The 15,146-nt window shown below is 43.3% G+C and overlaps 1 protein-coding gene across 3 annotated transcripts in view; it reads left to right on the top strand.

The window, feature by feature from the left end:
- MPZL1 (myelin protein zero like 1) overlaps positions 1 to 15,146 on the top strand; it is a 61,755-nt gene that overhangs the window by 28,696 nt on the left and 17,913 nt on the right. For all 3 annotated transcript variants that reach the window (XR_007479713.1, XM_012532996.3, XM_004269717.4), the window contains exon 2: positions 10,820 to 10,986. Coding sequence is in view for 2 of the 3 variants with exons in the window: in XM_012532996.3 (XP_012388450.2) it covers positions 10,820 to 10,986 (167 nt within the window). In the remaining variant the exon portion in view is untranslated. The remainder of the gene's footprint in view (positions 1 to 10,819; positions 10,987 to 15,146) is intronic.

Below are 15,146 nucleotides of genomic sequence, written 5' to 3'. Positions count from 1 at the left end.
TCAGATCAGGGAGGGTTTTCCTGAAGTTCTGTTTAGGTGGAGTCGAGATTCTGTAGGATTTCAGAGGTGGCCTCATTCCAAACTGTGCCCAGAGGTATGCCAACTGCGTAGCATGTTGAAGGAAGCAAGAGCAAGCTGATACCAGCTCACCAGCAGTAGCCCTCGCCAAACGTAAAGCAGGAAAGGGGAGATGTTACTCTGAAAAGCTTGGAAGCAATAAGGGAGCTTTTAAACTGGGTTTTAAATAAGAAATTAGAAATGTGCATTTAATTAAGAACCTGTCCAAAGAATTACCAGGTTGAAGATCAGCTCTGACAGTACCTATGGACCTAAAAAGGTTGAAGTATTTCCTCCCTCATTTAATTCACTTCCCCCTTGTGGTTAAAATGTGGTTAGTCTGTTTGTCCAGTTTCAGGTTGCTATGGCAGCAGAGGCTGGTTTTACACACTTACAGTAAACCTGAACTTCTCAAAAACCAAGCGGAGAAGTGGTTTTCAAGCTCTCTTCAGTAGACTTCTAGGGGATTTCAGGAACAGTGCTTTAGAATTTCCAAATGTTTGATGTACATTTTGTTTGTTTCAAAAGTATATATATATATATATTTTTTAATAAATTTATTTTTTTATTTATATATGGCTGTGTTGGGTTTTCGTTGCTGCGCATGGGCTTTCTCTAGTTGAGACGGGCGGGGGCTACTCTTCATTGCGGTGCGCAGGCTTCTCATTGCGGTGGCTTCTCTTGTTGCGGAGCACGGGCTGTAGGAGCGCGGGCTTCAGTAGTTGTGGCACACGGGCTCTAGAGTGCAGGCTCAGTAGTTGTGGTGCACGGGCTTAGTTGCTCTGCAGCATATGGGATCTTCCTGGACCAGGGCTCGATCCCATGTGCCCTGCATTGGCAGGCAGATTCTTAACCACTGCGCCACCAGGGAAGCCCAGTATTTTTTTTTTAGTTTTAGTGCTTTTTTGGCTGCGTTGGGCCTTCGTTGTGGTGTGCAGGCTTCTCATTGCGGTGGTTTCTCTTGTTGCGGAGCATGGGCTCTAGGCACGTGGGCTTCAGTAGTTGTGGTACATAGGCTTAGCTGCTCCGTGGCATGTGGGATCTTCCCGGACCAGGGCTTGAACCTGTGTCCCTTGCATTGGCAGGTGGATTTGTAACTGCTGTGCCACCAGGGAAGTCCAGTATTTTTTTTAAATAGACTTTATTTTTCACAGAAAGATTGGGAGGTCATATAGCCATACACCCATATTCCTTCTGCTCCCCACACATGCATAACCTCCCTCATTACCAACATCCCCTACCAGAGTGGTACATTTATTACAATGGGTAAATCTACATTGACACCTCATAATCACTCGAAGTCCATCGTTTACATTCTTGGTGTTGTACACTCTTGGTATTGTACATGTTGTGGGTTTGGACAAATGTATAATGACATATACCCATCAGTACACAGTACCATACAGAGTAGTTTCAGTAGCCATCACTAATTTTCAAAGCTCTCAAGGTGATTCCAAAATATAACCAAGGTTGAGAACCATTGTGCTGTATTCTACTTCTGGGGCTTTATTATTGTAAGTTTTGAGTACTTCTTGTCTGACTTGTATATGAAAACTACCTCTATCTCCATTATATATTGGGTTCCCCATAAGATTTTGTTTGAATAAAGGACTCTGTTAAAGGTTGGTAATCAGCACAGTGAACAGAGCTAGGCTTTGGAGTCTGAGGGTCCTAGATTCAACTTCTGGCTCCACAGCTGCTGAATAAGTCACTTGGGCAAGTTCCTTAACCTCTCTGAGCTTCCATCCAATAGGTAATACCCAACAGTGAAGCTGAAAAATAATAAATGTGCCATAGTTTAATAATGTTTAACCCATGGTAAGCACTTAATAAGTGATGGTTTGTCCATTGCTTCTTTACCTTTTGTCCTATTTTGGAGACAAGAAGTACCCTTCTTGCCATCGAACATAGGCACATACCTTACCATCTTTTGTTTTGATGTTCCTGTAATGTTTTGTATTAGCCTCTTCTGGTTTGGATTACATTTTTGTTCAAATATCTTCTAACATACTGTAGGCCTTCCGATAAAATAAATTTGAGAGCTCGGCAATACAGATTTACAGTACAGTGGTCTTTTGCTTGAGTAGAAATTTTGATATGCCATTTCAGCTCCCGGGAAGCATAAAGCACGTGAGAGTGTTATTCTGTTATCCGTGGGTACGCCCCCAGAGCTTTCAACGTGTTCTTTATGCTGAACATTTTAGTCCACTATAATCTGTCAGAAGTAAAATGATCTGATTTCTTCCCAAAAGTGTCTTCTTTTCATCTCCTTGCTAAGAACTGAGAAATGTTTGGACAGTTTGGGACAAACATTTGGACACAGATGATACAATTCAGGTTGACTACAACTGTGGCGTTTGTGTTCACTGCTTGATTGGAGACTTTGGTCTTTAGTGGAAACTGTGCCCTGTCTCTGCACCAGCCCGGATGCATCCCAGGGGCCAGGCACTGCACTGTAGATGTTTGTTCATTTGTCTCCACGAGACTGTCAGTCCATTAAGGGCAGAAGCCGAGTCCCAGCATGGTTTGAAAGGATAATGGCTGATTGAAAGAAGGAAAGCCGTAGCAGAAAAGAAAGATGAACAGTACATACATAGAGGAGGGCGAACAAGAAATACCAGGGCTTTAGGGAGTCAAGTGATCAGTTCAATGACTAGCCTGATTCATGACCTTCTGAATATCTCTCATTTGAGAAACAGAAAGATCTTTGCTGGTACAAAAAGGTTAAGGATAAAGATGTGGCCAGCTGGCCATCGATCCTGAGTAGAAGGAATCAGCTGTGAGAGGAATTTGGTAATCCTGTGTGTTAGTAAAAGTACATAACTTTTTTTTTTTAATTTTAATTGAACATTTCAAAAGATGAGTTGCCTTTGGGATTTTCTCATCAAAATAGGAAGGTGACTCTTGGAGGAAACCTATCTAAACTTCCTCCAAGATGATGTCAGCATTCAAACTTGATCCTGAGTAATCTCTGAAATTCCTTCTGCGTTGGGCATTATGCTGAAGCCATTGGTTGTGAAGCAAGTATAATTTTTTATGGCTGAGCGTAAATGAGTTGTGGTTGGTCTCTTTTCTTCTTCTGTCCTTCTTTCATTCATTCATTTTTTTCCAACTTTCAGACAAATGTTTGTCGAGCACACTGACAGGGGCAGGCATTTGTGAGGTAAAGAGGTTGGTTTGGTGAACAAGGTGGACACAACCACTGGCCCTCCCCTGGTTCCGGGCAGCAGGTCCTTCCCGTAGAGTGTGAAGGGTGCCTTGACGGGAAAGGCAGGATGTAAAGGGGCACAGGGTGAGGGATGTGGGGCAGACACTGGGAGGAAGTCATTTTTAGACTGTGGCCTGAAGCATAACTTTAGACAAAGCGTACGGAAGAGCGTGTTCCTGACAAATGAAAAGCTTAGTTTATTAATATTTATGGCTCATTGAATAGAGTATATTTTTTTAGCCTCCCCTTACTTTGTGCCGCCCAGCTGAAGCAGGTCCAGAATAGCCCTGATGCATGGCAGAAAGCAGCCCCCTTCAGCTGCAGAGTGGCCTGGTGCTGAGGCGGGCGTGAGGCCTCTCACTAGACACCGGCATTTTTCCCACCGACACGCACCGTCCATTGGCTTCCCTTTATTCAGCCTGTTTATAGGAGTCACAGCTCTGCTCCCAGGAGGGAATCATGTGCTGGATGCTTTCACTGGAGCATTCGGGAGTTAAAGAAGTAAATCTCTTAATACCTACTGATGTCTTCCTTTCTCTCTTTAAAAAAAAATCAGTTTTTATTATGAAAAATAAAATATATACAAAAGAAAGAGAGTGGGCGAGTGTGTGCGCACACACGTCGATACACTTTGCAGGGTACACATTAAAAAACAAGCTCCCATGCCCTCACTACCTAGCCTAGGAAATTAAACACGACCAACAGTGTGTGCTGCACACATCCTGCGCCATAAGCCCCGTTCCAATCAGAACCACTAGTCTGAATTTTGTGTTCAGTGTTCTTTTGTCCCTCTCTTTTACTATGTTTTAAAAGGTCATATTTACGCTTGCACTAGGTGATATTACAATATCAGATTATCACTGTGTACCAACAGCAAACAAGAAATAGCCTGGAAAACTGTTTGAATAAATTGCTTGATTGTACTCTTTAGAGGAGAATATACTGGTCACATCAAAGTACTTAAAAAAATAAAAAGTAAAAACAAAAGCCTTTCAATTTCAAGGAAAAACCTTAACAGGGTTTGTTAAAAGGGTAAGGTTTTTACAAACCAGGGTGTATTACACATGGACCCAGAAGTAACACTGCAAGGAATTGCTTTAACAATAACAATGAAAACACTGTTATTTTAAACTACGCCATGAAAGTGTTTGTTCATTCGTAATAATGCCACTCCGGTATATTTTAAATGATTCTGTGGTATCAGAGTTTGAATTTACTGGCGTAAAGGTCACCCTGACATGTACTAACATGAGACATGATTGACATTGGGAGACATGATTGACATTGTATTACTTCAATAATTCAAAATATTGAAATAGATCATATCAGGAAATAGCCCTTTGGGCAAACCATTCTTGAATTTGCTTTTTTTGTGCTTGTGATGGATGTTTGTATTCTGTATTTGCACCCTACCCCCCCGCCTTTTTCCCCTAAACTGTTCAGGTTTCCATCCAAAATGGAAAAATATCAAGTTTGGGGTATCATATTTGACTACTGTAGAAATGACCCTTAGTGAGTTGATTGCACAGTCTTTTTGATACTTGTCAAATGATTTTGCAGGCTTTTTCATTTGAATTGATCTCCTACTTTGAGGGTCATTATCACCCCACTGCTAAATGATACTTTTGGGCAACAAAAGTGGTGCATTTTAGAAATTTGTTTCCCAGAGCACATCAGAAGAGTTGTTTTTGTTTATATGTTTTCTTGCCCTTTGAACTGTAGTGTAACTTAGCAAGATTCCTTCCCCAGGAAGAAAGTAAGCTCAGCTCCTGTTACCATTCTGAAGTTTATCTGTAAGTTAATATGTAACTCAGAATCCAAAGTTGGCCGGTTGTAAAAACATGTGTATATCATTTAATCTTTTTATTTCATTTCATTTCATTTCTGTGTTTTTATTCCTGAGGCAACTGGTTTTTCCAAGATTCAACAGGAGGCTTTTTCCCCCCCATCAATGAGTTTTTTTTTTTTTTTTTTTCGCGGTACGCAGGTCTCTCACTGTTGTGGCCTCTCCCATTGCGGAGCACAGGCTCCAGACGCGCAGGCTCAGCGGCCATGGCTCACGGGCCCAGCCGCTCCGCGGCATGTGGGATCCTCCCGGACCGGGTCACGAACCCGTATCCCCTGCATCGGCAGGCGGACTGTCAACCACTGCGCCACCAGGGAAGCCCCATCAATGAGTTTTTAAACTAAAGTTTTCATACTTTTCACAGTGATTTTTGCCACTATACCATAATTGTAAATCTGAGGCTTAAAGAAAAACCTATGTAATATCTTATTCAGACTGGGAGTCCAGTCTACAGTGACATGGGATGACATGGATTAGAACAATAGTTTCTCTGCATCTCAGTGCTCTTTATATTTGCGTTCTTTAGCCATTTTAACTAGCCCCTTAAAACTCTCTTTTATGACTGAAGACAAGCCATCTGAATTTCACAATAATTTTAGTATGTACTTCCATAATACCCCTAGTCACTTAAAGAAAAAGAAAAGGCTGACAAAGCAAACCATTCCCAATTGTTTAAGAAACCAGTGAATTCATCCCTGGCTTGGGCTGCATGGCATGTAGTCTGAGGGGGAGATCTATGCTTTCCTTCTCTTTCCCCACATAGGAGAAACTTTGCTGGCGTTCATGCTCATCGCAGTTGATCAGAAACTGCTGTAAGCACTTAGGGCTTCTATGATGCGCATGGTAACCACATGCAGTTTTAAGTACAGGTCTCTGCTGAAACTTCTCCCTGAGATCAGCTGTGCAGAGCACCTGACTCCCAGCAGTTCTCTTGGTTGAATGCCCTTCTCTCAGCTCTCATGTCATCATGACTTCCTGTCTCCTTGTCCATAGCACTCTCTGTCCTGGGGGCTCTCATCACAGGCAGAGGAGCAACAAAGTGACAGGGTGGCTGCTCAGTATGTTTAGGGAGGAGGCGTAGGAGATGAAGTCTGAGAGGTGGCCGGGGGGGCTAGCTTACATCAGGCTCTGTGGGTCACTGTGAGGACCTAGACCTGATCCTGGCTGATGTGGGGAACTTGGAGGGTTTTGAGCAGAGGAGTGATAAGATCTGACTTGCATTTTACCGAGATCTCTCTGACCTCTCCGTGGATTGGCTGCAGTTAAGTGGATGAGGTGGAAGAGAGAACCAGCTTAGGAAGTCACGGAAATAACCTGAGTGAAAGGTGATGGTGGCCTGAACCAAGATGGTAGCACTGAAAGAGCATGGAGAGATCAACTTCTATATATGTTTTTTGTAGAGACACATGTTTTGTGACGGCTTAGACGTAAGTTGTGAGAAAGAGAGTTGTCCAGAGCTTTGACCTCAGCCACTGGACGTCTGGAGTTGTCCTTTACTGAAATGGAGAAGCCCATGGAAGGGCAGGTTTGGAGGTGGGAATCAGGGGTTCAATCTTGACATTGTTAACTTTAAGATGCCAGTTAGATCCAAGTGACATTGCTGGATAAACGTTTGAATACGTATGCACACACACGTGTGTGTGTGTGTGTGTGTGTGTGTGTGTGTGTGTGTACGTACAGGGGTCATTGGCATTTAGGAGGTATTTAAAGCCCTGAAACTAGATGAGGTTACCAACTTCCCTGGCGGTCCAGTGGTTAGGACTCTGGTTTCTCACTGCAAGGGGTGCAGGTTCCATCCCTGGTTGGGGAACTAAGATCTTGCATGCCGCATGGTGCAGCCCAAATAGATAGATACATAGATGAGGTCATCAAGAGAATGATGGATAAGAGGTCAGAGGGATGATCTGGGACTGTCCAGCATGTAGAGGTCAGGGGGACGAGAAAAGGAGCAGGTAATGAGATGAGAGAATCAAAAGGGGGTGATGTTTCAGAGGCCAAACTGGAAAAAAAGGAGGGAGTGATCAATTGTATCAAATGCAGGCAGATCAATAAGATGAGATTTGAGAATTAACTGTTGGTTTAGCCACATGGAGGTCGTTGGATTCCTTAACAAGAACAGTTTTAGTGGAGTACTGGGGATGAAAGCCTGAATTGGGTTTCTTCAGGAGATAGTGGGAGGAGGGAGACTGTGCACAGTGACTGCAGACAATTCTTTCAAGATTTACAAGTTAGAGGAGGGCAAAGGGATCTTAGCTGTGGGGCAATGCAGGGTCAAGATTTTTTCCCCCTAAAGTTGGGATATAAATGTATATAATTCTATGGCTGATGGCAGTAGCTCAGTAGAGAATGAAATATTCAGGAGAAAAAGGGAGACTTTCTGAATCAGTGTCCCTAGGTGCGTGAGAGCAGATGAGATCCAGTGCACAGTGGAGAGTAGTGCAGACATTTCCCACATAGGAAGACAGGGCACAGATGCAGAAGGTGACGGTAGGATGTGGTTGGGGACACAGAGAAGTTCTCTTGTGATTGCTTCTGTTTTCTTAGGGAAACAGGAAGCACAGTCATCAGCTGAGCAAGAGAAGCAGGGGGAGGTCCACAGTTGAGGTTAGAGAGGAACGTATAAAATAGTCATTTAGGAGAGTGGAGCCTAGATGGAGTAGAGAAATGTGGGAGGATTGCTGGGCACCATTAAGAGTCCTCTTTGGAGTTAGCAGTCATCAATTTAAGGTAAAACCAGTCAGTGGGGTTGTGTGCTTTTCTCCAGCTATGGTCAGCCACCCTGGTAGAGATGCAGAATGGATAGAGAAGTGGACTTAACCAGAGTTGAGGTCTGGCCGGGCGAATGCGCTGACGGGAGAGAGAGGCAGGGGAGCTGACGGTGCAGCCAGGGGACGAGTCTTGTGCTGCACCGTGGATCTAATCCGAGCGGGACAAGTGGAGACATGCTGGGGAAGAGACAGTAAAAGGATTGGAGGACTGATGGATTCTGGGTTCTAATGTGGCTGAAGGATTGATAAAATCAGGGTATTGGAGGAAATGTCCTGGAAAGTCAGAAGTGGTCAATCAGAGGGCAGAGAGCCTGAAAATTAAGATTGTGGAGGGGGAACAGGTATTAATGATAGGGTCTCAGGCAGCGGTTCTCGACCAGGAGCAATTTGCCCCTGAGGAGGGGACATTTGCAATTGCCTAAGGACACTTTTGGTTGTCACAGCTGGAATGAGAAAAGCCGCTGCGGACACCTGGTAGAGGTCAGGGGTGCTGCTAAACATCCTATAACACACAGGCAAGCCCCACAGCAAAGACTAATCTGGCCCGATTGTCAATAGTGCCAGGGTTGAGAAACCCTGGGCTAGGGTATGATTATGGGAATTAGCAGCTGGGATAGGCCTGAGGATAAGATCGTTGGAGAAGATAAGATAAACAAAGAGATCAGGGTTTTGGAAGGTTCTTCCTATGACTAATGGAAGCTCCAAGAATTATGACAAGAGTAGGAGAAAGAGCCAGGGATAAGAGGAAGTTAACTAGCTATGTATGGAGTTATTTTTCTGCAACTGGCTGATTGGCTGGAGTCGGAATTCATTTTCCTGGCTCTAAGAGCTGCATGTCCAAATTAGCCAAAGAGTGATGGTATGTTGTTGTTTTTAAAAGCCACTTGTTTATTAACCAGCTTTGGCATAATTAAATTGTCTGTCTTAAATAGATTGTCTAAAAGCCCATTTAGGCATTTGGTTGGTCTTTTTGGTCAAAATTCCATGACTGTAAACTTGGGCACTTGGCCTAGTTGCATCATTAAATAACATCTCAGGGTAACAGTTCTTGCAGCCAGGCCTTGTGGCAGGGATCTGGTTTGAGAAAATCCTTGAGAAACTTTATCTGTTGACTTTAAAGACTGTGGCTTTCCATGCAGTGCTCATCCCAGTGGAGAAAACTAGTCAAAATCACACAGAGTAAATAAGGGTTACAAACCAGTGCTTCTCCCTGGAATAAACTGGTCAAATTGTCCAGTTTTATGCTTTGTCCTTCATTTTGAACTCAAGTGCCCTGGGGCTGCTTTTCTGCCTACCCACAATAGCAAGGAACTGTCTTTTGTTTGCTTCTTGTTTAAAAGAAGGGCTTGTTTTGAGGTTTGGACCACGAAGAATAATCCATTGTTCCCTATAATAATAATCCACCCTCTTTAGCAGAAAAAAATCTGCTTGATGCAGTGTGGCTATCAGTTTATTTAGAAGAATGGCCAAAAGTGCCCATTGTGTCGTGAGGATAAACATTTGGAAGATGGTTGGGAGGAATGGGGGAGTACTCTTGTTCTCCTTAGCCTGGAGTCATAGTTAAGACCTCAGGAAGAAAAAATTCTGAATATGACCATCAGTCCTGGGTGACAATACCCTTCCTTATTCTGCTTGTCTGTTACATTCTAAGAATAATTGGAACACTGCAGATAGGGATTCTCTCCTGACTATTTCTTAAAAAAAAACCTTATTTTGAAAATGGGTGTTTTTAATCTCTTCTATATTAGCTCTAATTGTTTCCACTTTTAGGCCAAAGAAGTTTCTTTCTAACCTTCTTTAGTCCATGAAAGGGTCTCTTTTTGCGTGAAGATTATTTTATTTTAGCAGGAATCCTTAATAATTCTTGCAGTTGCCTCTGATTATAGATCTCAGAAAAAGAGCTATTTTTATATGCCAAGTGATAGACATTTTAATTACTACTTCCTGGGCTTAGGCCAACTGAAAAAACTCAGTGAGTAAATGAATATGTGACCCAGTGTGGTCAGTTATTTCTTGAGTACACGTGTATCTAGCACACTAAAATCCAGAGGTAGGTAAGATTTCACTAATGAAAGCAAGATATGTTATTTTTGCCTTAAATACCTTATAGGAAAAGGGTTAGTTAAATAATAAACATGGCTTTAAAATAAAGTGATTTCTTACCTAAAACAGTTTTAATTGCTTTATATATGGAAGATGAGAAAAGATCAACTTGATATAAATTGAAATGTAGCAGGTGAATATGAGAACTATTTAAAGAGGTAAAAATATGGCCTCCACATCATTAAAAACAGACCATCAGAGAAGCATGATGAGATGTCCTTCAGTAGATGAATGGATAAACTGTAGTACGTCCGTACAAAGGATATTATTCAGCAATAAAATGAAATGGGCTTTCATGCCACAAAATGACATGGAGGAAGCTTAAATTAATATTAATAAGCTTAATATATTAATATTAAGCTTAAATTAATATAAGTGAGAGAAGCCAATCTGAAAAGGCTACATTTACTGAGTGATTCCAAATATAGAATATTCTCAACGTTAGTGCTACACGAATGCAAGATGTTAATAATAGGGGAAACTGGGGCTTGGGGGAAGCGAGAGGGAATATATGGGAACTCCCTACTTTCTGCAAACCTCAAACTGCTCTGAAAAATAGTCTGTTAGTTCAAAAGAAAACATAAATATTAGGTATAACTGAACCAGTAAAAATGTCTTCTTATTAGAAAGCAAAAATCCCAGACTCTCAGTGGTTTAGTTTGTAGGAAGTACCTGGCTATATAACATTCTGCCAGAAATGTGTAGTACACAGTGGTGATGGATTACTGTATACATCTTGTAACGTTCTTGTATCTTTTCTTTGTCCTCTGATAAACATGCACAGTGGTATTCATGCTAAATCCTACTCTTAAGCTTTCCTTGTTCCTTTCTCTCCAGTGACTGCTGGTGTATCGGCCCTGGAGGTGTATACACCAAAAGAAATCTTCGTGGCAAATGGGACACAAGGGAAGCTGACATGCAAGTTCAAGTCTACTAACACGACCGGCACGTTGACCTCAGTCTCCTGGAGCTTCCAGCCAGAGGGGACTGACACCACTGTGTCGGTAGGAATGCTTGTCTGCTGTCCGCTGGTCATACCTCACGGGGTTCTTTACTGCTCTAGTGTGATTAACGATCCAGCCTTCTGATTGCACACTTGCAAAATGAGTGAGTTTGTTATCAGAGACTTCAAGGCCCTTCTTTTGCTTCAGACTCTCCAAAAAAATAAATTCAGCATCTCTTAAATGCAGCTTCTTATCTATATTGATACTGATATTGATATCTCTATCTACCTATCTGTCTGTATACTGGGTTGGAATGTATGCCTGATTTCCAAATGTTTGAGTGGACCTGTGTCCCTCAGGATTTATAAAAAGGAAGGCCCCTTGGGTGTTGTGTCTGAATAGGAAGGAAAGGTGAGGTAAAGTCAGAGATTACAAATTTATATGACTTCCTCACTGGGTCCAATTGGGTATGGTTCTGGGTAAAAGAGTCCCAGAGTGAGTGAGAGCAGGAGTGAGTGAGTGCAAATGTCATGGGGAAGCAGAGTCAGAGGCATTCTTTTGCTTCCCATAAATGTGGCGTCAACGTGGAACATGTATCCTATAGATGCAAAATTAAACACACAGATTTACCCAGGAGAGTCCAAAGAATTATTTAAATTTGTGAAGATTTCCCACTGACATCTTTTGCCAGACTAGAAGTGAGGGACATTGTATTATCTATAGAAAGTAAAGCATCATCAGGAAGACACCCAGATGCTCTTTCCTTCAAAGAGCAGTTTTACTTATGCTCAAAACATTCTTGTCATGTGGGTCAAAGCAGGTTTACATACCCCAAGCCTTAATATTAAGAACATGCTGTATTTCTTTTTTTTAATAAATTTATTTATTTATTTACTTATTTATTTTTGGCCATGTTGGGTCTTTGTTGCTGCGCGCAGGCTTTCTCTAGTTGTGGCGAGCGGGGGGCTACTCTTCGTTGCGGTGCGCGGGTTTCTCATTGCGGTGGCTTCTCTTGTTGTGGAGCATCGGCTCTAGGCACATGGGCTTCAGTATTTGTGGCACATGGGCTCAGTAGTTGTGGCTCACGGGCTCTAGGGCACAGGCCCAGTAGTTGTGGCGCACGGACTTAGTTGCTCTGTGGCATGTGGGATCTTCCCAGACCAGGGCTCGAACCTGTGTCCCCTGCGCTGGCAGGCAGATTCTTAACCACTGTGCCACCAGGAAAGTCCAAACATGCCATATTTCTGATTAATGTTTTTAGCTAATCAATTTATACTTACACACCAGTCTGATTATGGTTCATTCCAGAATGTTCAGTCACTGATACAGGATCCTTTACCTCCCAAATGTCAGGGCGTAGTTAATAAGATGAGCAGGACACTCTTCATTTTTATAGATTTTCAGGAGAAGTAAAATCAAGCCCAACATACCAGATATGGGTTTTCTGGTCCATGGAATTAGGGTCCACATGTCTAAAACAGAGCTCATCTTTTCTCCCCTCTGTTTCCCTTCTGTGCTAGTTCTTTTTGGGTATTTATGTTCTTCTAGGGACCTGATTTTTTTTTTTAATCTCGAGCTTTGTGTGGGGGGGTGGTTGTCCTTCCTTCCCCATCCACTACCTCTTCCCTTCTATTCCTCACACCCACCCTGAGAAATAAGGACGTTTGCTGGCTCTTCCTACTTTGTTTCTGGCATCTAGCTTTTTGTCAGCCTTCCTGCTTCTCCCCTCTCCATTAAGTGATAAAAACTGTGTGCCGGGACTTGTGCGGCAACCCCCTTGGTTATTCCCCGACTTCAAATTATCCATCTTTCAACCCAGTCCTGCAGTCTATCAGGTGCCTTGTCTTAAAACAGTTCTTTTTTTTTTTTTTTTTTTTTTTTTTTGCGGTACGCGGGCCTCTCACTGTTGTGGCCTCTCCCGTTGCGGAGCACAGGCTCCGGACGCGCAGGCTCAGCGGCCATGGCTCACGGGCCCAGCCGCTCCGCGGCATGTGGGGTCCTCCCGGACCGGGGCACAAACCCGTGTCCCCTGCATCGGCAGGCGGACTCTCAACCACTGCGCCACCAGGGAAGCCCCTTAAAACAGTTCTTTCACCTCACCACTGCCCTAGTCAGAGTCCTCAGAGTTTCCCATTGCAAACAGTGCTTGTTTGTTCTAGCCCCACTTCTATTCTCTCACGTGATCTCCTTCAGTCTAGTAAAAAGTGCTTTATGCTTTGTTTTTCCACTTCTGAACTCTTGCCATTTAAGTTGTATCCCATCTTCACATTGTGATCCCTCCATAAGACCTCTTTTGATCTTTTTAGCTCTTCTTAAAAACTCCCTGCCCATGTTATCTGGGCCACTCCCTTGCTATGACAGTTTTTCTCTTCTTTATCTTGAATGTAAGCATTTTGAGGGTAGAGATCTATCTTACACCTTTGGCGTCCCTCATGGTTTTAACACTGTGGCTTTTACTTAATAAATGTTGGTTGATAAGGAGATCTAGTCCCTTTTTGTGTGTGTTTTTTTACTGTTTCATTTCTCTCTTTCTTACTGGTTTGACCAAAGCGTTATTAATCAGTGCGGTTCAGCAAACACGTACAGTTCGTGTGATGTGCTAAGTGTGGAGGAGCACAGAGAGAAATACAGCTTGTACCCTGCCTTCAGAGGGCACCCAGTTTGATGAGGGAGAGGTTTGCGGAGACCCAAAGGTGGGAAAGAGTGTAGTGTAGGTCTATGTTGCTGCTTCAGAGGATGTTTGTAGATGAGGTAGGAAGGAAAGCAGAGACCAGATGACAGAAGGACTTGTTTGCTAAGCTAAGAGTTTATGGTTTAGTTCCTGGTTAAGAAGAGAGGTGAAGGGTTTGGGGCAGGCGAGATACAATCAGACATGAGAGGCATTAAATAATGAAAATAGCTTAAGCTTTGAATTCTGTCTCCGAGACCTGTGACCTTGAGTAAGTCACTAAGGTTTTCTGAGCCTCTTTCCTCACTTGCCAAATATCTGGCAAGGTGAATCTCACCTTGCAGCGTGGTTATGAGTGTCAGAGTGTTATTTTTCACACTTCACATTTCGTACTTCACATTTCTGCCCATCTTACAAGCGGAGGCCCTGGCTACCTTTCTTGTTCAGTGACTAGCTTTGGAAGGCAGAGACGGTGTCTCCCTGTGGAGCAGAGGACAGGTTTGCTTACTGTCCAAGATAGTAATATGTCTCCCTTTGGGACCATTATAAAAGATATGGGTTTCCTAAGCTTGGGGCTCCTCAGCTGTGATACCGAGCCTCTGCACGCACAGCATCCACCCAAGCCCCTCCACGCCGTCCCTGTGGGCCTTGCGGGGCAGGGGACACAGATAAAAACATGCTGCTGGCTGTTTGTAAGTAATAGGGTCCTTTGTCTCCAAGTCTTCTTCATGAGAACAAAGACTTCCCAGGAGTCTTGTGTCTTCTGCCAGCATCTGTGAACCTGTGGCAGACTTGCAGGGAGGGTAAAACCTCAGAGCCTTCATAGTTCCTAACAAGCATTAGCTGTAGTAAACACAGGGTATATATTTGATAAATGGTTTTTAATTTTTTTTCTCCCAATAATCATTCAGGCCTTGTGGAGGATGGATTAGAGGAGCTTGAGACCAGTTAAGAGGTCATAGCCCAAGATGCTGAGGACATGAACATCAGGTATTATCAGTGGGAATTAAATAGAAAAGAGAAACTTAGGACATGGAATTGACAGGATTGGGGATTTTTTTTTCTTTAATGATTTATTATCTATTTATTTATTTTTGGCGGCGTCAGGTCTTAGTTGCAGCACGCAGGATCTTCGTTGAGGTATGCAGGATCTTTTGTTGTGGTGCACGGGCTTCTCTCTAGTTGTGGCCTGTGGGTTTTCTCTTCTCTAGTTGTGGCGCGCAGGCTCCAGGGTGTGTGTGCTCTGTAGTTTGCGGCATGTGGGCTCTAGTTGAGGCACATGAGCTCAGTAGTTGTGGAGCGCGGGCTTAGTTGCCCCACAGCATGCGAGAGGCTAGTTCCCCGACCAGGGATGGAACCCGCATCCCCTGCATTGGAAGGTGGATTCTTCACCACTGGACCACCAGGGAAGTCCCAGGATCGGGAAATTAATTGGAAGGGAAGGAAGACAGAGGAATTAACGATAACCCCAAAATTTATGGTTTGGGAGACTGGCATGTAGCCATCAGTCAAGATGAGATACACAGGTAGAAGGTGGAGTTGATAGGAGAAG

This window comes from Orcinus orca, chromosome 1, assembly GCF_937001465.1.
Source record: "Orcinus orca chromosome 1, mOrcOrc1.1, whole genome shotgun sequence".
Taxonomy (NCBI): Eukaryota; Metazoa; Chordata; class Mammalia; order Artiodactyla; family Delphinidae; genus Orcinus; species Orcinus orca.
The sequence above is the reverse complement of the archived record's forward strand: the minus strand, read 5'-3'. Positions and strand labels throughout refer to the sequence as shown.